The following is a 27754-nucleotide window of genomic DNA, read 5'->3' as shown; positions in this document are numbered from 1 at the left end:
AGTTTTTGGCTATCATAAATAATGATCCTATGAACCACTGTTTGTCCCTTTCTTGGTGAACATGTGTATACATTTTTGCTGTATATATTCTTAGAAGTGGAATTTTGTCCCCCCTGCCCCAAGTCAAAAAATGTGTGATGCTCATTCCTTATAAATACCAGTTTTCTAAAATGGTTGTATTCTGATATTATCTTGATAGCTGCTGGTCAGAGGAAGAGGTCTATAGAGGTTTTTGTACCATCAGTTAAGTGAACTGACCCAGGAGTGATGTATTTCACCTCTGCTCATTTAATCTCAAAGGAGTAAGGACAATCCTACCATGGCCTAGAATGCAGGGAACCAGCACTATTATGTTCAGCTTTTTAATCCAAGTAGAGGTGTGTGTGTGTGTGTGTGTGAATGTTGTGACAAAAGGAGGCTTTTTTTAGGCAGATGATTTTCTTCAGATTTTTGTTTAAGCAAATACCACAGATTTTAATATGAATTCTTATTGAGATTGTTACATAATTTGTGTTGAATTGTCTTTTAATTTCCCTTTGTTGCAAGTTATTTAGAAACAGGTTTTAAATATTTTCAGGTTGATAGATTTTTGCTTGTTTTATTGTATTTTCATCAATAAACTTCAAGTTTTCTTGTACTGTGGTAATTGTATGATCTGTAAGTATGATCTTTGCTCTCCCAAATTTGTTGTGATTTCCTTGTAACCTAGTATGTTATGACTTCAGTGAATACACTATTTTTTTAAAATTTTGTGCTCTCTGTTGAAAGTGATTCTCTTTATTTACTAGATCAAGCTTCTAATTCCTTATTTTATGTTTTGGAGGTGTGTTAGCCTTCTATTATTATGACTTTACTGATTTTTCCTGTTTTCACTAGTTTTGTGTTATAGATTTAAAATGTTTAAGATGTGTGATTGTTGTAATCTCTTGGTAGATTATGTAATCGTGAAGCATCTTTGTCTTTATTGCTTTTTGCTGAAAATTCTGTCATCTTTTGTTGATATTGCTATACCTGCTCTTTTTCCTAGCAACTGTGTAATACATCATTTTCTATCCTTAAAACATTTTCTATATGGTTTTAATTGTCTCTGTTAATATATAGGCTGCATTTGTATTTGTTTATTTATTTAGCTGAGTCAGGTATTAATTATGGCATGCAAGATCTTCATTGTGTCATGCAGGATCTTTTGTTGCAGCACATAGGTTCTCTAGTTGTGGTACAAGCCCAGTAGTTGTGTTGCAGTGTGCTTTTACTCACTCTATGGCATGTAGGATCTTAGTTCCCCAACCAGGGATCCAACCCGTGTCCCCTGCATTGCAAGGCGGATTCTTAACCACCGGGGAAGTCTCTAGGTTGCATTTTTTAAACTCAATTTGAAAAAATTTTAATAGATGAATTTAAATATTTTGCATGTTTTATTCTTACTGATATGTTTGGAATTATTTTGTTTTCTGATTACCATGTTTCTTCTTGGTGTTTGATACCTTGATCATGTTTTCTTAGTTTTATTTTTTCACTTGCTCCAGTGATTTGAAAGGTATGAAAACTTTATAATTCTTCTAGTGGCTCTCTTTTTAGAAATTGATTTATAAAATATTTTAGAAATACAGGTGAGTATGGAGACTAACATATTGTTGGGGGAGAATATGTGGAGCATCTTTAGACAAGATTACTCTTTCCCCATCTTAGTTCTGGAGCAATTGATTGAGGAACACAGGAGTTAAACAGATAAAAAATTAAATGTAAACTTTATTATTGATAACATTATGGAGCTTGGTTTATACCTATGTACATTTATATCTGTAAGCTAGTGGAATTACTTACACAAGCAGTCACTGGCATATTGGGCAACCCCAGGGATAAATTCCAGATGCTGCTGCTGCTGCTGCTAAGTCGCTTCAGTTGTGTCCGACTCTGTGCGACCCCATAGACGGCAGCCCACCGGGCTCCCCCGTCCCTGGGATTCTCCAGGCAAGAATACTGGAGTGGGCTGCCATTTCCTTCTCCAATGCATGAAAGTGAAAAGTGAAAGTGAAGCCGCTCAGTCGTGTCCAACCCCTAGTGACCCCATAGACTGCAGCCTACTAGGCTCCTCCGTCCATGGGATTTTCCAGGCAAGAGTACTGGAGTGGGGTGCCATTGCCTTCTCTGAAATTCCAGATGATGCATCTGCAAATTGGTGGAGCCTCCATCATCTTGAATCCTTGGGTTACTGTGCAGAATAGAGCCTCCTCCACCCCAGTGTCTGGGCTGGACATGCAGCACCAGCAAGAAATAGCCTCTTTTGTAAATGAAATCATAAAGATTAAAGAGTTGTTTGTTGCCATACATTATTCTGACTAATAAAGTCAACTTATAGGGCATAGAGCAGACCAAAACTATACTCACTGTAGGTAGATAAGAAAATGAGGAGCAAGGTAGGATAGTGAGGTTTCATCTTTTGTAAGTTTCTTAGTCCCAACCTCTGCCCATTTATTTGTTGGAGTGTTAGTTTTTTTTCTTTGATTTATAGTTCTTTGTAAATTCTGAATACTAATCTTTTTTTTGCTTTCATGCATTGTATCTGTCTTCCTGGACTGTGAGTTACCTTTTTAAATTTTGTTTTTGGGGTCTTAAAAGCAGAAGCATTAAATCTTCATACAATCAAATTTCTCAATCTTTTGCTTTATATTTTAGACTTGTTTTTTTGTTTTTATTTTTTTAAATCCATCTCTACCCCACTGTTTGAGTTACTTTTCTATATTTTCTTCTAGGACTTGTAAAACTTTTCTTCTTAGAGCTAGGCTTTTACAAAAAAATTTTTACTTAATATTTATTTGGCTGCTCTGGGTCATAGTTCTGTATGAGAACTCTTACTTGTGGCATGTGGGATATAGTTCCCAGACCAGGGATCTAACCTGAGCCCTTTGCATGGGGACCACAGAGTCTTAGCCACTGGACCACCAGGGAAGTCCCTAGCAAGGCTTTTTTTTTTTCCTTCTTTGGTGGGTGGTGGCCTGTGGTGTGATAAGGATAGCAATTCCTCCCTTCTTCCACCCTAGACAATGTTACTGTTGTTGTTCAGTCCCTAGTCCAGTCAGTCTCTTTTCAACCCCGTGGACTGCAGCATGTCCTCTTCACTTTCTGGCTTTAGGGTGGTATCATCTGCATATCTAAGGTTATTGATATTTCTCCTGGCATCCTGATTCCAGCTTGTGATTCATCCATCCCAGCATTTTGCATGATGTGCTCTGTATATAAGTTAAATAAGCAGGGTGACAGTACACACCCTTGACGTACTCCTTTCCTGATTTGGAACCAGTCCATTATTCCATGTCCAGTTCTAACTGTTGCTTCTTGTCCTGCATATAGGTTTCTCAGGAGGCAGGTAAGGTGGTCTGGTAGTCCCATCTCATTAAGAATATTCCACAGTTTGTTGTGATCCACACAGTCAAAGGCATTAGCATAGTCAATGAAGCAGAAGTAGATGTTTCTTTGGAATTCTCTTGCTTTTTCAGTGATCCAACGGATGTTGGCTATTTGATCTCTGGTTCCTCTGCCTTTTCTAAATCCAGCTTGTATATATGGATGTTCTCAGTTCACATACTGCTGAAGCCTAGCTTGCAGGATTTTGAGCATAATCTTGCTGGCATGAGTGCAATTGTACGGTAATTTGAACATTCTTTGGCATTGCTTTTCTTTGGGATTGGAATGAAAACTGACCTTTGATTGGAATGAAAACTGACCTTTTCCAGTCCTGTGGCCCCTGCTGAGTTTTCCAAATTTGCTGGCATGATGCGTGCAACACTTTAACAGCATCATCTTTTAGGATTTGAAATATCTCAGAGCCAGAATTCCATCACCGTCACTAGCTTTGCTCATAGTAATGCTTCCTAAGGCCCACTTGACTTCACATTCCAGGATATATATATCTTGCTCTAGGTGAGTGACCACACCATTGTGGTTATCTGGGTCATTAAGAGCTTTTTGTAGAGTTCTGTGTATTCTTGCCACCTTTTCTTAATCTCTTTTGCTTCTATGAGGAGCTTGCCATTTTTGTCCTTTATTGTGAAATGTTCCCTTGGTATCTCCAGTTTCCTTGAGGAGATCTCTAGTCTTTCCCATCCTATTGTTTTCCTCTATTTCTTTGCGTTGTTCACTTAAGAAGGCTTTTTTATCTCTCCGTACTTGCTGGAGTCCAGCTCCAGCAGCCACGGAATTGGCTGAAGGGATGAGCGGTGTCGGTGGAGAATAATGCAGCCTCTGACTCAAGGTGCGGGACTGCATGTTTATTTTAAGCATCAGGTTTTCTTTTATACTTTAACAAAAGCGTTAGGTCAGAGGTTTGACATCTTCAGTTTCCCCTCACCCAGATTTACTGTCTCCATAAATCATTGTTGTCCTTCAGCATTCCCTCTTAAGTGTCCTTGTGATTACATTGTAACTCATGTTTGAGCTGCATACCACATTCCTCAGTTTATTTCTTATCTTTCTAAATCCTGCTACCCCCTAGTATCCTAAGCTCATTATCTCCTAAAAAGGCTTCTAGCTATTAGTATCTCTAAAATTCCTAGTCTCTATAAGCTATAGTAAAATATGCCAACACTACAACATTCCTTAAACTTTTAGCTTCTAACTATTTTTAATTATTCCTAAACTCTAAACTCAGCAAACTTCTTTTGCCATAAACATTTCCCTCACAAGCATGTCTCAGATAACAATGTTTCCCATGGCCTCAAGCTGCGGCCTATGTGCTCATCCTGGAACATTCTTTGTAAAGATCCTTGAACAAATGTCAATAGTGAACTTTATGGATTATTTCCTGGGCATAACTGCAGAGGGCTTTGTGCCTTCTCATGCTCCTCGCAAGAACAATAAGCACCTTAACATTCTTTCCAGCCAACTCAACCGAAGGAAGGAAAGCACAAGTCAGAATCACAAGACCTAACTCCTTCATCCAGGGATCATGCCTGCGGGATGAGGAGAGGGGGTTGAGGCCGAGCCTCCATTTTGTCAGTAATGCCTAACGCGGCTCCCGACACTTGCTATTCTCTGGAACTCTGCATTCAGTTGGGAATATCTTTCCCTTTCTCCTTTGCCTTTTGCTTCTCTTCTTTTCTCAACTATTTGTAAGCCCTCCTCAGACAACCACTTTGCCTTTTTGCATTCCTTTTTCTTGGGGATGGTTTTGGTCACTACCCCCTATACAATATTACAAACCTCCATCCATAGTTCTTCAGGCACTCTGTCTACCAGATCTAATCCCTTGAATCTGTTCCATCACCTCCACTATATAATCATAAGGGATTTAATATAGGTCATACCTGAATGGCCTAGTGGTTTTCCTTACTTTCTTCAATTTGAGCCTGAATTTTGCAATAAGGAGCTGATAATCTGAGCCACAGTCAGCTCCAGGTATTATTTTTGCTGACTGTATAGAGCTTCTCCATCTTTGGCTGCAAAGACTGTAATCTATCTGATTTCAGTACTGACTATCTGGTGATGTCTGTAAGTAGAGTCTTTGCTGGTGTTATTGGAAGAGAGTGTTTGCTATGACCAGTGTGTTCTCTTGGCAAAACTTGGTTAGAATTTGCCCTGCTTCATTCTGTACTCCAAGACCAAACTTGCCTATTATTCCAGGTATCTCTTGACTTCCAAGCTTTGCATTCCAGTCCCCTGTGATGAAAAGGACATCTTTTCTTGGTGTTAGTTTTATGAGGTCTTGTAGGTCTTCATAAAGTTGTTCAGCTTCAGCTTCTTCAGCATTAGTGTTTGGGGCATAAACTCGGATTACTGTGATGTTGAATGGTTTGCCTTGGAAATGAAGTGAGATCATTCTGTCATTTTCGAGATTGCAAACAAGTACTTCATTTTGGGCTTTTTTATTGCCTATGAGGGCTACTCCGTTTCTTCTAAGGGATTATTGCCCAGAGTAGTACATATAATGGTCATCTGAATTAAATTTGCCCATTCTCATCCATTTTAGTTCACTGATTCCTAAAATCTCAATGTTCACTCTTGCCATCTCCTGTGTGACCCCATTCAGTTTACCTTGATTATGAATCTAACAGTATGGACAACAATTGTCACTACACCATGTGTTGAGCCTTCTTACTTTTACCATGGCTTCCCAGGTGGTGCAGTGGTAAAGAATCTGCCTGCCAATGCAAGAGACGTGGGTTTGATCCCTGGGTTGGGAAGATCCGCTGGAGTAGGAAATGGCAACCCACTCTAGTATTCTTGCCTGGAATATTCCATGAACAGAGGAGACGGGCCACAGTCCATGGGGTCACAAAGAGTCAGACATGACTCAGTGACTGAGTGTACACACACTGTTACTATTGATCTTCAATGCTACCTGTGTCATAAGTGAAGTTTCTATGTATATGGGGTCTGTTTCTGAGCTCTTGTGTATAATAGATAGAAATCTAGTATATGTGTCAATTCTACATGCCTAAATTATTGCCAGTTTCAATATTTGGTAGGGCAAAGGCCCCTTTCTGTTTGTTTTCAAATTTGTCTCAGTTCTTGGCCCTGTGGTCTTGTAGATTAATTTTAGGATCAGCTTGTTAATTTTTGTGAAAAATTCTATTGAAATTTTGATAAGAATGCATTTAGTTTGAAGGAAATTACCATCTTTGTGACAGTGAATCTTCTCAATAAAAACCTGCTTTTATCTTTCCTAAATTCATAAATGACTATGCACTTATATTTTTTATTAGTTATTACAAGTAGTACACAGAAAAACTTTTCCTAAAACCTCCTAATCATGTAAATTCAGAAAGTTTGCAAACGTTCATTTATTTATTCTGATAGTTTGTCTACAGATTCTTTGTATTTTCTAGGCAGACAGTCATCTATAAATAAGTACAGTTTTGTTTCTTTCTAAGTCTTCCCTCATTTCTTTTTATCTTGACATCAGTGAGCACTTCCAGTTATTACATTATTAAACAGAAATCATGGTAGTAGAAATTTTCATCTTGGTTTTCATTTCAGGGAGATACTTATGAAGTTAAGGCATGAACTGTGGTATTTTCCCCAAGGTATCTGGAAGATAACCTTGATCAGTTAAAAAATGTTCTCTTTTAGCCCCATTGTATAAAGGATTAATTTGGAATAAGTTGATTTTAATTACTTCTTCTGTAGTTAACAACATAATTACGTGGGTTTCTTCCATAATCTATTCATGATGTTGGACTTTTTAATGTTGAGCCATTGGTAAGATTAAATTTATTTTAATATGCTATTGGCTATTTGTATTTCTTTTCTTAATTTTTTGTAGCCTTTATAGAATTTTATTTTCTATTGGGTTTTTATATTGTTTTACAGATTTTATCATTGTGATGATTAACTATTCTATATCTTCTGCAAGTTTCTGTTTTTTTTTCTTTATACATTGAGTTTTGTGTCATGCTTAAAGGTCCCATTTAAATTATAAAATTAGTTGGTATAATTTTTATAGTTATCTGACAGCTTTTAAAAACTTACTTCATTTGGTCTTTGTTTTATATAATATGTCAGATTGGTACCTTGTTTTCTTTTCATACTTATAGCTATTTGTCCATTACTGAGTAAGGCCTTCTTCGTGATTGATTTTTCTCATACACTATGTTTTCATATATGCCTGGGTTCACATTTCTATGTTGCTGTGCTAAAATCTTAGTGTTTTAATTACTTTTGCTTTATATTAAGGCAAGCTTCTGAGGCAGGAGTTTAAAAATTTCAGGCTTCAGGCAAAAAGCCTGTGTTAAGATCCTGATTCTAAAAAAAAAAAAAAAAAAAAAAGATCCTGATTCTGCTGCTTTACAAGTTTGTGACTTTGCTCAGGTTAGTTATTTTGCTTCTTTAGGTTAGGTTTCCTTTCCTGAAAAATACTGATAGTAGTAGTAGTAGTAGCATTTGCTTTATATTAATGAGCTTATTAATGTAATACCTGGCACTAAACTCTGAATAATTGTTAGTTGCCATTGTTTTATGAACATTTCCTCCTCTGCTCCTCTTGGTTACTCCTCATCTCAAGGAACAAGGGACTAATGATAGATGAGAGTGAAGGCTATTAGCCCTCTCTGAGGGACAGTCACTGTTCAGGTGGAGCCTGTTCTTTCTTATTTCCAGGAGATGTGAATTCTCCCTTCTGCTTGTCTGACAGTGAGCTCACCGAGGGCAGACTTCGCTACCCCATAGGGAAGACTTGCACTTCTCCAGTTCCTCTGCCAGGACTTGTGAAGTCAGTATGGTTCCAGGGGGAAAACAGAATAGGTAGGAAGCTTATTGTGTTTAGAGTTCTGTTCATCATTTCTATTAAAAAGTAGATACTGTGTTATTATTGCCACCTGACTACGACATATATTTCTCAATTGGTTTAGAGTATAACTCTCTCTGTTTTATGATTAACTGGGCTTCCCTGGTAGCTCAGACAGTAAAGAATCTGCCTGCAATGCAGGAGACCTGGGTTCGATCCCTGAATTGGGAAGATCTCCTGAAGAAGGGCATGCCTACACACTCCAGTATTCTTGCCTGGAGAATTCCATGGACTGAGGAGCTTGGTGGGCTACAGTCCATGGGGTCGCAAAGAGTCAGACATGACTGAGCGACTAACACTTTTCATCCCAATAGCTAGTTGTTATGTAGGAAAATGTTATTCACTTAACAAATACTTATTAAAGGAAGAGGTAGTAAACTAGAGCCCCATAAGCCATATTGGAACTGTAGACAAATTTGGCACAAGGATGGATTTTGAATGTTATTGTCAATATTTAAAAACCATGAGATTTAATATACTTCTACTGTATCTTTCCTGTCAAAGAAGCAGGAGTGGTGACTACGTGGCAGGGTGTAGGGCAAGAAAGTTTCCCACTTTAGTCCTTCCGTTTTGTTTTTGACAACAAACACATTAAAGGGAGGACACATAGGTTTACAATAGGATAGTAAGTTTAATCATGAACTTTCAATCAAAATGTTTTAAAGAGACCTATTTTCCAGTTTTCTAATAAATAGCTCTCATCCCAGCACTCTGGCCTCTATTGTAGTTTATCACAATATGACTCTAGAATAACAATTTGAGAATATCTTGTGCACAGATAATTGGACATAAGAAAATCAGTGATTCTTTCTCTCCCCATTTCTATGTAGCTCCTTCCAGTTTTATTTGGGTTTGTTAAAAGAGACTGGATTTCAAGAGATGGCAGCACTAAGCAGGTCTGTTGTTTAAAAGTGTGCAAAGGACATTTTCTAGATTGTCTTATGCTGTGTTTACTGAATGCTTTGTGTCTTAATGAAGTCAGCTTTGGAAGAACACTTTTAGCTGGGAAGTTTACTTTTCAAAAGCTTCATAATTTTGAATAGGTAATATATGCTACAAAATTCAAAAGTTACAAAAAGGAATAAATCTTTCTTACCATAACTTCCCTAATTACAGATAGTTTCCCCCTATAAAGGCAAACACCAGGTTTTTTTTGTTTTCTTCCAGAGATATGCAAGATTTCATATATAATCATATACATATGTGTTTTAAATATGCACCTATAAATCATCCAGCCTGTAAACACCTGTAAAGATGTCCATCTTGGCAATTTTGCCAGTGTTCGGTTTTCAGCCTTGGAAATTTCTGCCAAATTGCCTTTTGTTGCCCTTCATGGAGGTTGTCACAGTTTGCATTCTTACCCACAGACTACGAGAGTGCCTGTTTCCCCACCTCACCAACACAGTGCTTATCAAACTCGCCTGGATGCTGGTGTCTCCTTTTCAAAACTGTTCAAAATTTAAAGGGACGCCTAAAGCAGAGGTCATTCATTCCTTTAAAGGCCTTAGATTTCTCCTCAGAAAAGTATTTGGATGGTTGAAAAACAGTAGTTTTTCACGGAAAGGTAGTACCGTGTAGTTTAAGTTTTATTTTTATTATTTCGCCCTAAGATAAAATTGAAGTTGGGTGTGTTCTTGAGATGGATTTAAAGTATTTTTCCAGTTTATGTCGTGAATTTGTATTTATTGCCATGAAGACTATTTTAAAAATGTTTATCAGTTTAACAGATTCTCATAGCTTATAGGTTTTTTTCATTTAGAAAGCTATTCTTCATTAAAAAATAATTCAGTGTTTTGTTTTTTACACTTAAAAACATCTGGTCTGTCTGGAAGTTTAGAATAAGGTTAGGAGAAAACGCAGGTTTACTTTTGAGGCAAAGATGTATATATTGTGATATATAACGTGTATATTCTATTGAGATGACAAATAAAAGTGTAATTCTTGGGAAAGAGTAGTTACTGTATTGCTTGTTCGTTTTAAGGGAGAGTCACTGCAAACATTTTTCACAGATTATTAAAGTAACTCTTTTCTGTAGGAAACCTAGAATACAGAAGGGAATAAAAATCCCCCATAATCCCACTACCATATTATATCTAACAAAATTAGGACTGTATTCATACGCAACTTACTATTGTTTTCAATGGAGACTAACATAGGTTTAGAAAATTCTTAAATTGTCGTTTAGCATCGCGTCAGAATTACTGTCTTTCAACCATCCAAATACTTTTCTGAGGAGAAATCTAAGGCCTTTAAAGGAATGAATGACCTCTGCTTTAGGCGTCCCTTTAAATTTTGAACAGTTTTGAAAAGGAGACACCAGCATCCAGGCGAGCCACTCAGCGATTCTCCACCCTGGGAGCTCCAGGCCCGCGGGGGTCCTCGAGGTCAGGCACCGACCTCTCCGTGCGGCCTGGCTGTAGCGTCCCCTGGTGGTGGCGGCGAGGACGGCCGAGCACAAGGTTGGGGGTCAGAGCCACCGCCAAGCCCTTCTCTTCCGAGAAATCCTTTTAATCGGTTTGGGAGCCGCTTTCTTAACCAGGCCCGCATTTGCCTCTGTGACCTTCTGCTGCACCTCCCGACTTTGAGTAGAGACTTGCGGCGCTGGAGGGGCCTGGCGCTGCAGACGACTGACCGCCGAGTGGCCCCGAGGCGGGGCGAAACTCAGCCCGGGCGGCTGGGGCTGGTTTCCGCACCCGTCTCTCACCACCCTGTCTGGGGCGTTTGCGAAGTTTTGAACTTCCGGGGTTGGTTCTCCTGGGCTTGCGGTGGGGTGGCCGGCCGAGGGGCGTCGCTGTGCCCAGTGTTTGGGCACGGCCCTTTAAACTTTTTTGCTTTTTAAACTTCGGGGGTGTGGTCGTGGCCCTCCTGTCTCCCCGGCGGCCGCCCGGTACTTCCCTCCGCCCCGCCTTCCAGATGCTGTGGAGTCATGAGCCGGGAGGGTGCAGGGGCCCCTTTGGTGGCCGAGGTGATCAAAGGTGAGTGCGGAGGGTGCGCCTCTGGGACACCCCCTATTTAGAGGGCATCGGGCAGTGCCCAGGGGTCGAAGAGCCCCCATTGCTGCTCAAGACGCGCCTTTAAACTTTGGGACCAGGGCCGAGGCTGTCTCATGGGCGTGGGTGGCCTCCCGGGACTCCTAGTGCCCAGACGTGGTCCTGCTTTGGGGGCGAATTCGCATTGACGTGTGCACTTGGGACCCTTGTGTCCTTACACCATGGCTCGTAGGCTCTCCACCTCGGAGCAAAATCCCTGGTCGCTGTGCATGGGGATCAAGGGTCATTTGTGGTTGAAAAGGAGTAAGCTCCGTCACTGTTTTGAGTGTTTGTGGTTGCAAGACATTTTAGTTGACGCATTCACAGGAAAAATATAGCAATTATGTGCACTGAATTGTAGGCAAAAATTGCTTAAATTACTGTTTGGGGAAAGGATGCCAGCTGGCATCTGTTGTTTCTTACTATTTTAAGAGTTGTACTTGATTTTGCCATAATTTGAATGTAAGTATTCTACTAGCACTACTATTAGTATTACACTACTAGTTATTGCGGCATACTACTTCCCCAAGGATTTGTGGGCAACTCTTTTTGGGGTGGAGCGGGAAAGGAAGGGTGGAGCCTCCTAACATTACTCTGTTAACATTCTTGCTAAACCTTACAGCAGCCTAACTTCATTTATGCAATGCAGGTTCATCTCATACTCATCATACAGAAAGCTTTCATTGCCTCTGTTATAATGGTAATTTGTCGGATTGTAAAAATCACTACAGAAGTAGTGATTCCGGATCAAAAAAAGTGACCCCCAAGAACACTGGATAAACATAGGATTTGTTTTGTGTTCTGTAGCCGTAAACATTAATTTTGAAGCAATTTTGAAAGCGTTCTCCTTCTACTTAAAACATAGCTTCTTATTGAAATAACTTTTTAGGATGTCTTGAAAATACAGTGAAACATAGGGACAGTCATCTAGGCTGGTGGTCTAGGCATGAAATGCATGCTGCTTTGCTGAAATTTTCTTAATCTAGAATAGCTAATGTTTTGCGATGAGAGGTTCATCCAAAAATTAAGTCATATCACTATGTGAAAAGTCACTTACTGCTCTTGAAACTAATATTGAAGGCAGCTTCTCCTTTTAAAAAGTTGCTTATTATTTCCCACCAAAATAGAACATTTTGAAGTTACCCATTGATACCCTTACCATAAATAAAACATACAAGGAAAAAAATTTTGACTTCATCTGAAAAGAGTTGCATCATGATATATGAAACTTTGTTAATAATGTGAAGGAAGGAACATTACAATTTTTCCATTTCAGATCGCCTTTGTTTTGCCATTCTCTTCAGCAGACCAAAGAGTTCATCAAATGTACATTATTTCAGCATAGATAATGAACTTGAATATGAAAAGTAAGTACTGCTTTTTAAAAGATTGTTAGTAACTTTTTTTTATTTTGAAAAATTGAAAGGTATGTTTATAAAATTGGAACATTACAACTCTTGTCGATTGTTAGTTGCAGGATGCTGGTTTTAATCCTTGGTAATAAAAAGTCCTTAGGAGGGGAAAAAATCAAAGTGAAAGAATTCTCCCAAATGTAACTAACAATTTACATTTGAAATTCTAATAGTTTACAGTATAATGAGATACAAACTAGTGTACTAAGATGATTTTGCCAGTGGAAAAATAGCCTTTTTTATTCAGAAAGTATTTTCATGTATTATTTGATGTTAGATTTAAAGGTAGTGTAGCGTTTAGCATGTTTTTTAATAGTCATCTTTTACCAGAATATTTCTTCTATTAGTAAGGCATTAACCTTTAAGTTATATGACCTATAATAATTTGGTGTGTACTTTCTTGCTTTATTTTGATCTCGTAGCTACAAAAAGGCAGTTATATTCAGAGCATCTGGAACATACATACACATTTTTGTGTTTCATTTTTGCAGCTTCTATGCAGATTTTGGACCACTTAATCTAGCGATGGTTTACAGATATTGCTGCAAGATAAATAAGAAATTAAAGGTAAAGTACTTTTTACTGAGGTTTCCCTTAAGTAATCATTAGTGGCCCGATCTTGTGGGGAGGAAGGGGAATCTATTTTTAAAAAGGCAATGTCATGTTTTTCACTACAGTGGTGTTTGGGACATACATGTGGTTTATTGTTTTATAAAGTCATAGTGTATCTATTTGTTTTCTAAAGTTTTGATGGAATGGTTTAAGTTTGGGTCATTTGATTCTGATTTGGTTTGGTGATGTTTAGATACTTGAAAAGCCAAAGTGGAAGTTGTTAATAAAGTGAATCTCTTGTTGTCTGAGCTAATAGAACTGAAACCTAAGAAGAGAAGCTTTCCTTCCTTTGGTCATTGTTCTTTCTCCCTTCACTGTGATAGGGAATGTTAGGAGACTAAGAGAAATCAGTTCATCTTACTTTATTTTATTATACCTTGAAGCTCTCATGATATTGTACTACTTGTGACTCTTCACCTTGACCCTTTACACATATGACTAAGGAGTAGGGAAACAGGAGCAAACAGCATATATTTAAGATTGTATCACTAAATTATAAGAGTGTATTACTGTTGGTTTGAACTTAAACCTTATTCATTTATTTTTTTAAAAACTTTGAATTATGAGTTATGTAGAATAAAAAGTTTATATACTGATAGCAGTTACAAGAGTCACTGTAAATTCTCAAGTAGAAATACTGGATTTGGGGGGAGGTACTTTTTATGTTTATTCAGTTGATTATTTATTAGGCTACTACACGGAAATAAAACTCATTGTCAACTAAAAATTATATTACATTGAAAATTAATTAGTGAGTAAGGCAGATGTTTTCTCCCTTGAACGTCAGACTTAAAATTCCACATCAGAAATACTTGGCCATCTAAGGACTTTTATTGTTTGGGTCAATGTAGAATATATTCTTCCTTTTTTCAAAATTAAAAAATCATGAATATTTACTAGAACAACTTGTAGAGTATTGACCATCCAACCTAATTGAAACTTTGATTCCTGTTCAATTGATAGTGATAAAAATGTGTTGAGAATTTATAGTAAGAGTGTCTATAGTAAGAGTGTCTTATGCTGCTTGAGGGCTGGTTGGGTTGTTGTTGTTTTTTTAAATCAACTTGGATCTCTTACTCTGTGTAAACAACAAAAAGAAAATTCATCATGTACACGTTCATCATTGAAACACCCAAACACTGGCTTACAGAAGTGAAGGAATACTGTGCTTATTCAGCTGAATATGTCCTGTTTCTTACCCTTACTTGAAACATTTCAACTCGAGTTAGTGAAATACATGTAAGGAAGTACTAACAAATCATGTTGTTCCTTTGGTTTTACTTTCTATATCTTTTTTATTTTTAACTTGATCAAGAACAGAATATTAGCAACACCCCAGGAACAGCCCGTTTATGCTCTCCTGGTTATCTCTGTACCACCCTCCTCCCTCCTCGCCTCCCTACCCCATTCACTATCCTGATTTCTAACAGAATGAATTATTTTACCTATTTTTGTACCCTTTTAATTTAAAGATTTCAGGAATAGATTTTTTTAAAAATCATACAATAAGGAAAGGAAAGATCTCTTTTACTGCCTTTTCCAGCTTTCATGTATTCTTTCAGAGATAGTCTATACTTATAAAATGTATCAAATGTATCTGTTTTTATCTCCTGCTTTTTAAAAAATTGAAGTGTGGTTGATTTATGATATATTAGTTTCAGGCGTCTCCTCTCCCACTCTTTAATTGTACATTTGTTCTATTCCAAGAGTATGTCTTTTATGGGAAGGTACATGGTATTTTTGAGTATCAAAGCTTTTTAAAAAGTCTTTCTGAATGCTTCAACTTTGTGAGATCCAGAATTTATTTTAATCACAAAATAAAGTTTTAGAAAACTTGAAATTAGAAAGGAAGTACTAACAACTGTTTATCTTTATGCAGTCCATTACAATGATGAGAAAGAAAATTATACATTTTACTGGCCCTGATAAGAGAAAACAAGCAAATGCTGCTTTCCTTGTTGGATGTTATATGGTAAGTATTTAACTACTTTTCTAATATATTAGTGAAAATATGTACAACAGTGGTACTTGTAGTTGGCATTTTGATATTGCTTTTTTCTAAGACATCTTGATTTTTTGCCAGAAAGAACATCTTTTGCTTTATAAAAATTGACCAACTGGGATGAGCAGAACACACAGAGCTCTCCTGGACTACTTTGGGGTCGGTCAGTTGTCTCTCTCTGGTCAGATGAGATGATCTCTAAAATGGTGGGATCTTGAGTAGCCAGATACAGTGACTTTGGTTTGAAAGAATCCCTTAGAGGGTAGCTGTGGGTATGGTGGGAACCAAGGGTTGTTTTAGAAATAAAGCACTTCATAATTTTATAAATAAGAAATCTCTTTTTAGATTTTTTGCCTCTTTTTTTTTTCCTATGGCTAGTGAAAAAAGTAGCTATAAATCAATACCCATTGGCACATTGATTGAAAATGTGTTGGCATACTGGTTCCCAGTTTGGTGTTAGCCTTTTGACTTTGTTTATGGTTGTATTTTGGCATGCGGAAGTTTATTCTCCTACAGCTAATATGTTTTAGATTTAGAAATCCTTCCAGGGTTTTACATTTCCAGGTTAGCACTGATTTGACTAGTTAGGAAAATGCCAGGTAAACAATTACACTTGAGTTCATTCCTCTGTTCAGTTAGAAGCCAGCTTGGCAGGAGGTTTATGGCTCTTGGCTGTAGCAAATGACTTTATAGCCATGACTGGCTGGCTCAAGTAGGAGATTGGGGCTATAATGATGCTAGGTGGGGAAATAGGAGAAAAACTTCTAAGTAAAGGAGATTTATTAATAGTAGCAAAGGAGTGTCAAGACATAGTGTGGGTACCCCAAGTAAGTAAGTGGTGTAGGTTTGATCTGATTGAAGACTATGGAGTTCTCCAATTAAAGATTTATAGAGATGAGTGAGAATTCCTTAAAACTTGACCTTCAGGTCTGATGACCTTTTCTGGAGTTGTTTGAGGAATTTTGGAGATAATAAGACTTTTTAATGACTGACTTAGAGGGTGGTATAGTAATATTAAAAACAAAAGCAAAAAGTCTGGAGGAAGTACAGTCAGGAAGAAGTATTCCAAATGGACTGATTCTGTCCTTTTATTAAACTCTGGGCCTCTGAAAGGAACCATTCTCCCTTCATCCTTGTATACTCAAAAGGACCTAATAGAGGGTGTGGAGAGAGTAAGAGGATAAAGTTAGTAATTCTGTTTATTTTTTTTACCCTAACAACAGAAGCAGTTAGGCTTTACAAATACTTAAAATACTCAAATACTTAAAATAGGATTGACATGTCCATACTTATATTTAGTCCTTTTGTCAGATGGTCGGGCACCATGTGTGGTGTAAGAAATGAGAAGAGCAGCTTGACTTTTCAGTGTGTTTCTAACTATTAAGTTTATGTGGCCTGGTAAATGGATTTGCCAGTTATCTGAAATAGTAGATTCTTGGATAACAAATTAGGGCAAAACTAAAAATCTTTTTGTATCACTCACAATAAAAGAGTTGAGGGACATAAAAGATAACTGAGTTTTGTGTAGGTTTTTTTGAGAAAAAGATAATTTAATCATAGCATTTTTACAAAGTGATAAGTTTGCTGCCCCGTTGTGATAAGTCAGTGGCTGTTTCCTAGCCAGATTTTGGGGTGGTGGTACTTCAACCTGTCCGGAGAAGGCAATGGCACCCCACTCCAGTACTCTTGCCTGGAAAATCCCATGGACGGAGGAGCCTGGTAGGCTACAGTCCATGGGGTCGCTAAGAGTCAGACACGACTGAGCGACTTCACTTTCACTTTTCCCTTTCATGCACTGGAGAAGGAAATGGCAACCCACTCCAGTATTCTTGCCTGGAGAATCCCAGGGGCGGCGGAGCCTGGTGGGCTGCCGTCTATGGGGTCGCACAGAGTTGGACACGACTGAGGCGACTTAGCAGCAGCAGCAGCACTTCAACCTGTCATTTCAAGTAAGGATGAAATTCTAAGTGGAAAAGTAAATGCTTTTCAAAACAAATTCACTTTTGTGAGAGCATTTCGAAAATAAAGGTTTGAAACTTTGTCATTTTGTTATAAAAAATGTGTGCAAAACCCATGTTCGGACCCTTGAGAAACGTAGAAAAATTTCTTTTAAAAGATACTTTTATCTTTATAGAAGCCATATATGTTCACCAGTATAATTTTATCACGTGACTTTTTTTAGTCAGTGATCTGTTCTTTGATTTCAGTACATGTTTCATCATCTGTATACCCAGATTATATTTGTATTTCTCAATGAATCCAAAATGTCTACACCAATATCCAATTCAAGACGATATATTGCATATGGTTGTTGTGTACTTAAATCTGTCTCACACATATGGTCCTTTTTAGCTTACGTTGATTTTTTTTTTTTTTTTTTTTTTTAAGAAGCCAGACCTAGTTTCTTACAGAAAGTTCTACCTTTTGAATTTCTCTGGTTTCTTCTTTGTGGTTGTTGGTTTTTTTTTTTAATTTTTTTGTTCTTTTTTTTCCTTTTGTGGTATTTTTTAAACTTGTTTCTCCATTATTTGTATTTCTTGTGAACTGAAAGTTGTATCAATAGGATTGCATTAGTAGTATATGTTGTATCAATCAGAAAACATAGAATACCTTCATTACCATTAATGATGCTAAAAATGGCCACTGGATTAAGTGCTAACCATCAGATCTCTTCAATATATTGTTTTGTCCTTATGATTTAAGCATTCTCTGTGGGGTGATTTTGGAACTATTTGTGTATTCAGTTCCCTATCAACCATGCCTCTTGGTATTTTAAACAATCGAATATGCTTGCTTGAATCAATCATTTTACTAGGGTATCAGTATAACATTTTTCTAATTATTCATTCTTCTTTCACTTATTAGCTGGCTTACTTTTATATGATTTAAGCTTTCTGTCATTCAGTTGGGACTCTTTGGTTACCCTGAAACCAATTTTCTTACTGAGAAGGCAGAATGAATAGCCAGTTCCCTTTAATAACCAGTTTTTGAAGTAAAGTATTACATTAATAGCCACAAAACAAAATTTTAAAACCAGCTTTAACAATATTTCAATGGGTTTTGAACTCATTTGCTAAATATTTGAAAAATGTGCAGCACTATTCTAGCATCTATTGATTCACATTTAGGAAGTTGGAAATTTACTAACCAAATGTACATCATTGCTGAACAGGATTAAAAAACGAGTGTAATCATTCCTGCACTTGTATTTACATATCATGGTAAATGACATATAATGATATATTGAAGGGATTTGATTGTTGTTGTTCAATCACTAAATTGTGTCCAACTCTTTGTCACCCCCATGGACTATAGCACTCCAGGCTTCCCTGTTCTTCACCAACTCTGAGTCTGCTCTAACTCAGGTCTGTTGAGCTGGGGATGCCATCTAACTCACCCTCTGTCTCCCCCTTCTCCTCCTGCCCTCAATCTTCCCCAGCATCCGAGTCTTTTCCAGTTAGTCAGCTCTTCACATCAGGTGGCCAAAGGATTGGAGCTTCAGCTTCAGTACCAGTCCTCCAATGAATATTCATGGTTGATTTCCTTTAGGATTGACTGGTTTGATCTCCTTGCTGTCCAAGGGACTCTCAAGCGTCTTCTCTAGCACAGCAGTTCAAAAGCATCAATTCTTTAGTGCTTGGCCTTCTTATAGTCCAACTGTCACATCTGTACATGAAGACTGAAAAAAAACCGTAGGTTTGACTATACGGACCTTTGTCGGCAAAGTGATTCTCTGCTTTTTAATGAGCTAAGTTTGTCATCGTTTTTTTTTTCCAGGAAGCAAGCGTCTTTTAATTTCATGGTTGCAGTCAGCATCCATAGTGATTTTGGAACCCAGGAAAACAAAGTTTGTCACTGTTTCCATTTTTTCCCCCATTTTGGATGCCATGATCTTACTTTTCTGAATGTTGAATTTTAAGACAACTTTTTTATTCTCCTCTTTCACCTTCATCAAGAGGCTCTTTCGGGATTTAATGGTTAGCACCTAATCCAGTGGCCATTTTTAGCACCAATAATGGCAATTTAGGTTGTCTCTTTTCTGATGTGATACAACATATACTAATGCACAAGCCTATTGGTACAACTTCCAGTTCACAAGAAATACAAAGAATAGAGAAACAAATTTTAAAGACTATCTTTTTCAGTTACCACAGCCATTAAAATCAAGAATTGAAATAGCTGAACTTGCACCTAGGCTTTTAAATCAAGATTTTAAAAAATTGAAGCATAGCAATCACATTAAAATTTATTAATATTTTAGTGAACACAATTTTTAACATAATTACAATATATAATGATTCATTTTAGAAATGTCACCTTTTCTATTTAGTTTTTTATGTGTATACTTTATAATAATGGTGGTATGTTATTAGACTAGTAGGAATAAATGTTAATTTCTAGTTGTAAGCAGTTGTTTGGAAGAGGCTGTTGTAAAGGGTTTAGGGATTTCACTTCAGAAGTTGAAGGATTTAGGTTCAGATTAAGCTAGCTTTTAATTTCAGTCTGGTAGACTATCTGGCACAAATTAAGCATTTACTAAATGTAATTTTCTTTCTTTTTTTTTTGGTTCTGCCTACCATTATTACACGTTACATCTGCTTTTTATATTAAAAAACAAAAGTGATACCATTGTATTTTACTGGTTATCAGCTTTGGTTATATCTTATTGTCTCAACATTTATATTTTCCTGCATATATACAGTACTTAGCTCTTCCATAGGTTAAATGTACTTTTGAGAACTTGCCTGGGAAATTAACCGTTGTTTCTAACAGTTTCTGTGGTTAAAGCATCCTGAGTGTAAAATAAATGACACAAGCAAACTGTTGGTACATAATTTGCAAGTTTGCCCTCTTGTAATGTTTAATAGATTACTTTATAGAGCTAATTATGATAATATACAGATTCCCTGTTCAAAATGTCACTCTCTATTATTATATTTTTGTTTTAAGCAATTTTTATAGCCTTCAGAATGGTTTACTTGTAAACATTTATACCAAAAATTGTGATACTAATGAAATGCTAGGAATATATTAATTCAACCATCTGTGAGTAGAATTCTAAATTTCATTGTATTTGAGATTGCTTCAACAGTTGTAATAAGAGCTCAGGGGCTTAATTTGCTATTTAATGATGATCTTTTGAACCTGTCATCCATTTTTTCTTAATGATTTAATTATTTTGGACTCAGAAACTCAATGCTGGGTTAAGGTGGCTGCAAGGTGAAGGGATTAGACGAGAATTTAAGACAAGCTGAGCTGAGGGGAGAGTCTCTGGAAGCAGTATGTGTGAATCCAGCTCAACAAACAGCAGTCTAGACAGGGTAACAGAGACTGGAAGACAGAAGCAGATGGGTCTGCCGAAGTGTTCGTAAACACCTACCTCTGGGCAAACACCCTTCCTGGGTATCTGTGAAAGGGAGGGCAAACAGCAGCCAGGCAGAGGTAAAGAGCAGCTAGGCACCAGGTAGTGTGAGGTGCACCAGAGCCACAGAAGGGGGCCAGCATGGCACTGTGGTGGAGGAAGCTGGCTGTTGTCACCATCATTCATCACAACTTTACTTCCCTTTTCACCTTGCTGAGCCTAACTGATATTTCCGCTCTCTGCGAGACTTGCTAGGGACTAGCATTGATGACGTTTGCAAATGTGTGAGGCTTCTGTGGAATTTTGGACCCCACTCTTGTTTTACAGTTTCTTATCTATAAACAAGGATTAAGAGTCTGATCTAGGGTGAGCAGTTAACACCAGAGGTTAAAAAGTAATAGCTTGTCAGCTTTAGGTAACCCACAGAGTATTTATAATTAGTAGTTTGTTTTTGGTGATGTTTAAAAATTAGGTGTTTTTATTTAAAAATTCGGGATTTTTGCTCTGTCTCAAAAAAAGTCCCTGCTACTCACATAGAATATATCCATCTACCCTTATAGCCAAGGCAAATCCCTTCACATTTATTAGTTGTCTGGCCATGGTAGAGATGTGTTTGCTATGCCAAAGTGCCAGTTCCCTTTTATCTGATTCGAACATCATTATACCAACCTACTCTACATACAAATAAAAGTAATTTGAGAGGTTAAAGCTATTGAAATGTAAGGCCATCTAATTTTTTTTTTTTAGAGTGATTTAGGATTTTTTTTTAACTAGTATTTGTGCAGGAACTGTGACAGTGATTTTCTCTTATTTACTTTTTTAAATCACGTAAATTGCTTATTGCAGATAATCTTTTCCTCGTTCACCTTTTTTATTCAGAATTGAATCTTTAAACCTATTTCCAGTTTGCATTGATTTATGAAAATTGTATGTTAATCCAAATAGTGATTTTTCAAAAAAAGATCAATCAAGTTCTTGGCATTGGAATGACTGTGTCATCTGGCTGATGTGAAAATAATTAAATACAAGAAAACATTGTGACATCTCTCCATGAGGAATAATTGAAAATAGTTTACTGGTTTATTGGGCTGCCACATTTGTTGTTGGAATTTAAATACCCTTTGTTGTTATTAACTCAGATGACTTTGTTTTTTAAACTCTGCCAAAGGCTTCTCTAAGTATATAGATTAAACTTCAAAATATTCTGTAGAACCTGTCTAAATAACTGCTTTATTATTTGAGACCTGAACTGTCAGAATTAAAACTATAAATGTTCAAGTTGTGATCTTTTTGTTTCAGTCCACTAATTTATCCATTGCTACTTGAGCCTCTCCCAGTATTGACACATAGATCAGCAATCCAAAATCAGAAGTTTTCACAGAGGCTGGTTTAGGTAGATGGTAATTTTTTAAATGGGGGCAGTGGAAGCCCTAGAAATGGCTACAGTATTGTTCAGCAAGAAATAAAGCAAACCAAAAAAAAACCCCACAGTATACAAAACCATGCTTTTCACTGACTTCCTAAGTACTTTCTACCCCAATATTTTATTTTTCTAGTGAGATTGCCTTTTGCTCCTTCAGAGACATTGCTTACCCTGGCTCTCCAGCAGGTTCTCCTTACTTACAGTTCCTAAGCCATGGGGTTTCCTTGCCATTACATCTCTGTACTTGCCACATTAAAAAAAAATTTAGCCACTTTCAACAAAGTGAAATGATCAGTTGGTAGTAGTTTATTGCATTACTTACTGTATTATCTCTTGGTGCTGTACAGACTATGCCAACACTTAGTGACTTAAAACAACAACTGATATTCTCTCTAATGGTTCCTGTGGGGAATGTATTTGAAAGTGGCTAACTTGGGTGTGTCTGCTTCTGGATTCAGCTGAGCTACAGTTATCTGAAGGCATGACTGGAGTTAGAGGGTCCATTGGTTAGATGACCTGGTTTACATGCCTGGCAGCTAGCACTGGTTGTTGGCAAAGGTCCTCAGTTCTTTGCCACATGGGCTGCCCTCACAAATAACTTGATTTACTTCGAGTGAGGAGTCCTAAAGAAACCACGGTAAAAGCCACAACGTTTTTATGATCTAGCCTCAGAAGTCACATTCTACCATTAAATCCATCTGAGCCACCAGGGAAGCTGGTTACTGTTTACAGAGTGGTGACCTGTTCATTAAGGGTGAAAATATCAGGAGATGAATATTGTTTGGGCTGTCTTGGAAGTTAGCTATTACAGTTGTTTAATATCTCGATATTTTCTATTTTGGGATAGCAACCGTGCAGTTAGAGTGACCATTCTATATATGTAGCTTTTCATAAAATACACCAAAAGAATTTGAGAAGCATATGGCTTCCAAATTGCTGGGAATACAGTGATGCATCACAAAATTGGATTGATTTAGAGTTTACTAATTTGAGAATTTAGGTTAATATAGGAGCCGTTTTAAGGATTCTTCTCAAGAACAAATTTATGATAATTTTATTTGGGAAGGGCTTTTGACTAGGAAAGTGGGTATATAATTAAGAATTATAGATTGCTGGAAAACATTTCTTTGATTGTTAACATGTTTTAGTCCTCTGGGGCTGATATAACAAAATACCAGAGACTGGGGAGGCTTATAAATAACAGAAGTTTCTTTCCTACAGTTTTGGAGGCTGGGAGTCCAAGATGGGGCTGACAGCATAGTCCATTGAGGGCTCTCACATGGTGGAAAGGCCTAGGGGTCTCTCTGAAGTCCCTTTTATAAGACACTAATCCCATTCTTGAGGGCTTCACTCATGGCTATCTCAAAGGCCATATCTACTATTAATACTACCATCACTTTGGGGAAGTTAGGTTTTAAACATATGAATTTTAGATAGGACACAAACATTCAGATGATAGCATTATATAACAAACTTACTCTGAATCTATAAATTCCTTTCAGCTTATCTCATTGTATCTAAAGTCTGTGTTTAAAAAATTCATCACTAGGAATTCATGTTTTGTTTTTCCATAGGAAAAAATGTTACATTGTTTTTGGGTTCTTTGAACTGAATTTGTATTCACAATTATTTAATGTATTAGAGGCTGTTTTTGTTTTGAAAGTTAGAAGGAAATAATACCATTGCAATTTTAGTAACTAAAGAAACCAAGGAACTACAATCTTGAGTTGGAGGAATTATCTTTAACCGGTGCTTAAGGAAAAATTTATATAATTTGAGAGAAGGTTGTATTAGAAATGTGTATGTATGCAAATACATAAGTGAATCAAATCCTATTCTTACCCTCACTGACCCCCCCAAAAAAAAGATTTAAAAAACTTTTTTTCTTAAAGTAATATATTAGATAAATATAATGTTGAGTGTGATTATAGATGATTTTGATAAATTAATTCATGGTAGTTTACAACCTTCTGTGAGTCAGTATTGTTGTTCTTGAAGATTTGTCTGAAACTTTAATAAAAAAGCATTCCTTTGTTTTTGGGATTGATTGTTCTTTGTGGGTTTATGTGCTGCTATAGATAAATAAGTGTTAGAAGATTCTGTATAGTTGATCATAGTTCTGTATTATTTTTAGAGTAAATGGGGTAAAATAATTTTTAGAAACAGGGTAAACATTTCCATTTGTGAGTCTTAAAATTGATAAAATGCCATCTGGAACCTGACTAGTTTTAAGATATATCCTTCTCTAAGTTTCATAGATTCTTGCTGGATTTTTTATTTTTATAGTTTTTCTTAATCCAATGATGTTTTTATATTTATACCAGTGTGTTTTATCAATTATTTTAAAGTTTCCTAACTATTGTAAGTAGATTAAAGTTCAGTGAATTAAGCATCAAATCAGAGTCCATACATGGTTTATGAATGTGGGGTTACAGTGTAACATAAGACTTGGGTTCTCACTTCAGAATATTCACAATTTGGTAGAAGAAACAGCTCATTTATATAAATCTAAATAATGGAGATTTTAAAAATTTGTAATTAAATTTTTTTGTGATTTATTTTTACTAGTCAAAATTCAAAGTGTTATTTGAAAGTAAGCTTTAGAATTGAATTGAATTTGGGTGATAATATGTAGGCCACATCTGATGCTTGTGGCCTCTCTACCCCTTGTCTCTATATATGGGTGGAAAATGCCCTGCTGGAAGATTCTGAATTGGAAAAAGACTTGCCTTTGGATAGAATGAGGGTCAGAAGTCCCAGGCAAGCTTAACTGGGGCTGTGGTGTGTCTTATTTAAAGGGATACCAGTGGAGCAGGTGAGGAGGAGGAGAGAATGAGACTAGTAAAATACTTCTGCAATACTGGAAATGAGAAAACCATGGAACAACAGCTATAAACTATTGAGAGAAAAGGACTGCAGACCTGAAATCATATATGTGGTCCATAAATGTCAGGGCAGAAAACAAGATACTTTAGAAATGCAACGAGGTCCACTGACTATGGACCTCAAATGCTAAAAAATCTACTTGAAGTATTCTACCAGTTGAAAATTGAAGCATGACGTAGTTCTAAAGATAAAAGAAGCAAATGACAATAGTAAACAAATGAAGTTTTATAGGAAACCTGTACAGTATCGTAAGTTGTTAAATCTAAATGGATGGAGTTGCTCAGCATCTTTGTCCTACTTTTATTTTCTTCTCACCCGCCTCCCAGTCCCAGTCCCAATCCATCCTCTACTGCCATCTCCCATATACTTCTTTACTATCATTTCAGTATTTTAAAAGGGAGGTGAGGCAAAAGCATGTGCTTAGTCTAACATTTTGATTTAGAAAATCTGTTCTTAAAATGCTACTTCTGGGCTTCGCTGATGGCTCAGTGGAAAAGAATCCACTTGCCAATGCAGGAGACATGGGTTCGATCCATGATCCAGGAAGATCCCAAATGCCACAGAGCAGGTAAACCTGTGTGCCACAACTATTGAGCCTGTGCCCTAGGGCCTGGGAGCCACAAATATGGAGCCCACGTGCTGCAAATACTGAAGCCCAAGCACCCTGGAGCCCCTGCTCCACAGCTAGAGAGGTCACCGCAATAAGAAGCCCGCACACTGCAGCTAGGGAGCAGCCCCCACTCTTCACAACTAGAAACAAGCCAGAGCATAGCAGTGAAGACCCAGCACAGCCAAAAAAAATTAATAAAAATTTTTTTAAAATGCTATACTTCTCACCACAAAAGGTTGTAAAAAGTTGTTAGTCAGTGCTCTTACTGCAAGCAACAGAAACCAGCTATGCCAGCAGATTTAAACAAAAGAAATTCACTGAGAGGACAGTGAGTGACTTGTAGGATCCTTGGGAAAGCTAGAGAACCAGCCTCAGCTGATTGGCTAAAAATTGTACAAAACTTACTTCTCAGTGACAGTACTATATCTTTATTTAGAAATAAATTGCCTTTTTCTTCTCTGTTCAAATATAGGTTATATATTTGGGGAAAACTCCAGAAGAAGCATATAGAATATTAATGTTTGGAGATGCAGCCTATATTCCATTCAGGTAAATATAAGAACATTATGGTAGATTCGTTTAATCAGGCCCTTGCCAGAAATACTGTGGTATGGTTGTTTCTGAAGAAAGAAAATCTGATAATCATTTTGGGGTGGGTGCAAATAACACCATAGATCTACGTTATTCAACAGTGATGCTATTGACATTTTGTTGGGGTCGGGGTATTGTTGTGTGTACTATAGGATGTTTAACAGCATCACTGTTAAACCACTAGATGTCAGCAATGCCCTCACCCCTAGAAAATTAATTATGAAAACCAAAAATGTCTCCAGACATTGCCAGATGTCTGTGGTGGTGGTGGTAAATCGCTTCTACATGAGAAATCAGAACCACTCCCACTGATGAAAATCTGTGCTTTGTAATCAGATGAGAATCTTGGAGGTACAGTCTTCAAAACTACCATTTTCCAGTACTGAGACATTTTGGCCGTGAGGAGTTAAGAAATAAGTTTTCTCAACAATTAGAAGTTACTTCTGGGGCAGAAATGAACCCCCTTTTTCTTGGGACACAGCAAGCAGCAATAGGGTGAGGTTGCTAATATAGTACTGCTACTTAAAAAAAACCAAAACACCTGTGTCATAAAGGTAATAGATAAGTAATGTTTTTATGTAAGTTAATGACATCCTCATCCTTATCTCAAAGTTACCAGATAATTGTGTTGAAGATATTTTGAGGAAAAAAAGAGAAAAAAACTTGTATTTTTCCTTTTAAATCAAAGGAAGTTCCAGAAGTTTTTCTACTTGTTTATCAAAATGCTTGACTTAGCTCTATAATTAAATACTTGTGCTTAATGTATAATAAATGTGTGAAATAATTTTATTCTTTGCATATTGTATTGAGAATTTCAAATATTGCATCATTCTTCCACTTGCAAATTAGTTAATAGTTTCAGAATTGCTGCGTATACCTCAAATGCCTAATTTTGAAGGTGTGGGCTTGCCTTTAAAGGTAAGATTATGAACCTGACTTAATTGTGGACAAGTTTGGGAATGAGTGTCCCAAACCTTAGGCAGACTCTGTCTCCTTAAATAACTCTGTAGGACTATCCATGGATTTATTCCATGAATTAGAGATTTTTGTTAGGATAGTCTGCAAAGTTCAGTTGTGTATTGCACTAAAGGCAATATGTATGTTAGTGATTTAGCCAATAGCAGAATTGCTTTGGATCCAGTATCACTGATTTTCTTCTTAGCTTGTGTGTCATCTTAAGTATTCTTTGAGATGAGTAGGAAGGGATGAAGGTTATTTTCTAAACTGAAGAGTGCTCATATTCTCAGCTTGTAATAGCAACCATGTATCTCCCTCAGAAGAAGTGATTATGGTTCCTGAATCATAGATACATTGATACAGTGATAATTTTGTGGTACAGAACTTTTCTTTATAATAGTAATCTTTTATTGTGCCATTCTTAAAGTTTATAAGATAAGATCCTAAAACAGGAATAAGCTTACACGTTTCACATAATTTAAGTAAGGATCCATGAAACATTATTGATGTAAGGGAAGTTTTACGTTAATTTAAATACAGGGGTCAAAATAGAATAAATGTTGTTTACTGCTGTACCTGTGTTTAAAAT

The 27754-nt window shown here is 36.9% G+C and overlaps 1 protein-coding gene across 21 annotated transcripts in view; it reads left to right on the top strand.

Annotated features, from left to right (window-relative positions):
- CDC14B (cell division cycle 14B) overlaps positions 1 to 27754 on the top strand; it is a 123821-nt gene that overhangs the window by 51373 nt on the left and 44694 nt on the right. For 12 of the 21 annotated variants that reach the window (XR_014063005.1, XM_081523304.1, XM_081523405.1 and 9 more), the window contains exons 2-5: positions 12587 to 12677; positions 13214 to 13289; positions 15214 to 15306; positions 26090 to 26166. Coding sequence is in view for 20 of the 21 variants with exons in the window: in XM_081523304.1 (XP_081379430.1) it covers positions 12587 to 12677; positions 13214 to 13289; positions 15214 to 15306; positions 26090 to 26166 (337 nt within the window). In the remaining variant the exon portion in view is untranslated. Of the gene's footprint in view, positions 1 to 11022; positions 11257 to 12586; positions 12678 to 13213; positions 13290 to 15213; positions 15307 to 26089; positions 26167 to 27754 lie in introns of those variants that run through there. The other 9 variants (XM_081523394.1, XM_081523417.1, XM_081523383.1 and 6 more) reach the window with 1 other exon arrangement.

Source organism: Giraffa tippelskirchi, chromosome 1 (assembly GCF_054371585.1).
Source record: "Giraffa tippelskirchi isolate mGirTip1 chromosome 1, T2T-mGirTip1v1.2.pri, whole genome shotgun sequence".
Lineage (NCBI taxonomy): Eukaryota > Metazoa > Chordata > Mammalia > Artiodactyla > Giraffidae > Giraffa > Giraffa tippelskirchi.
The sequence above is the reverse complement of the archived record's forward strand: the minus strand, read 5'-3'. Positions and strand labels throughout refer to the sequence as shown.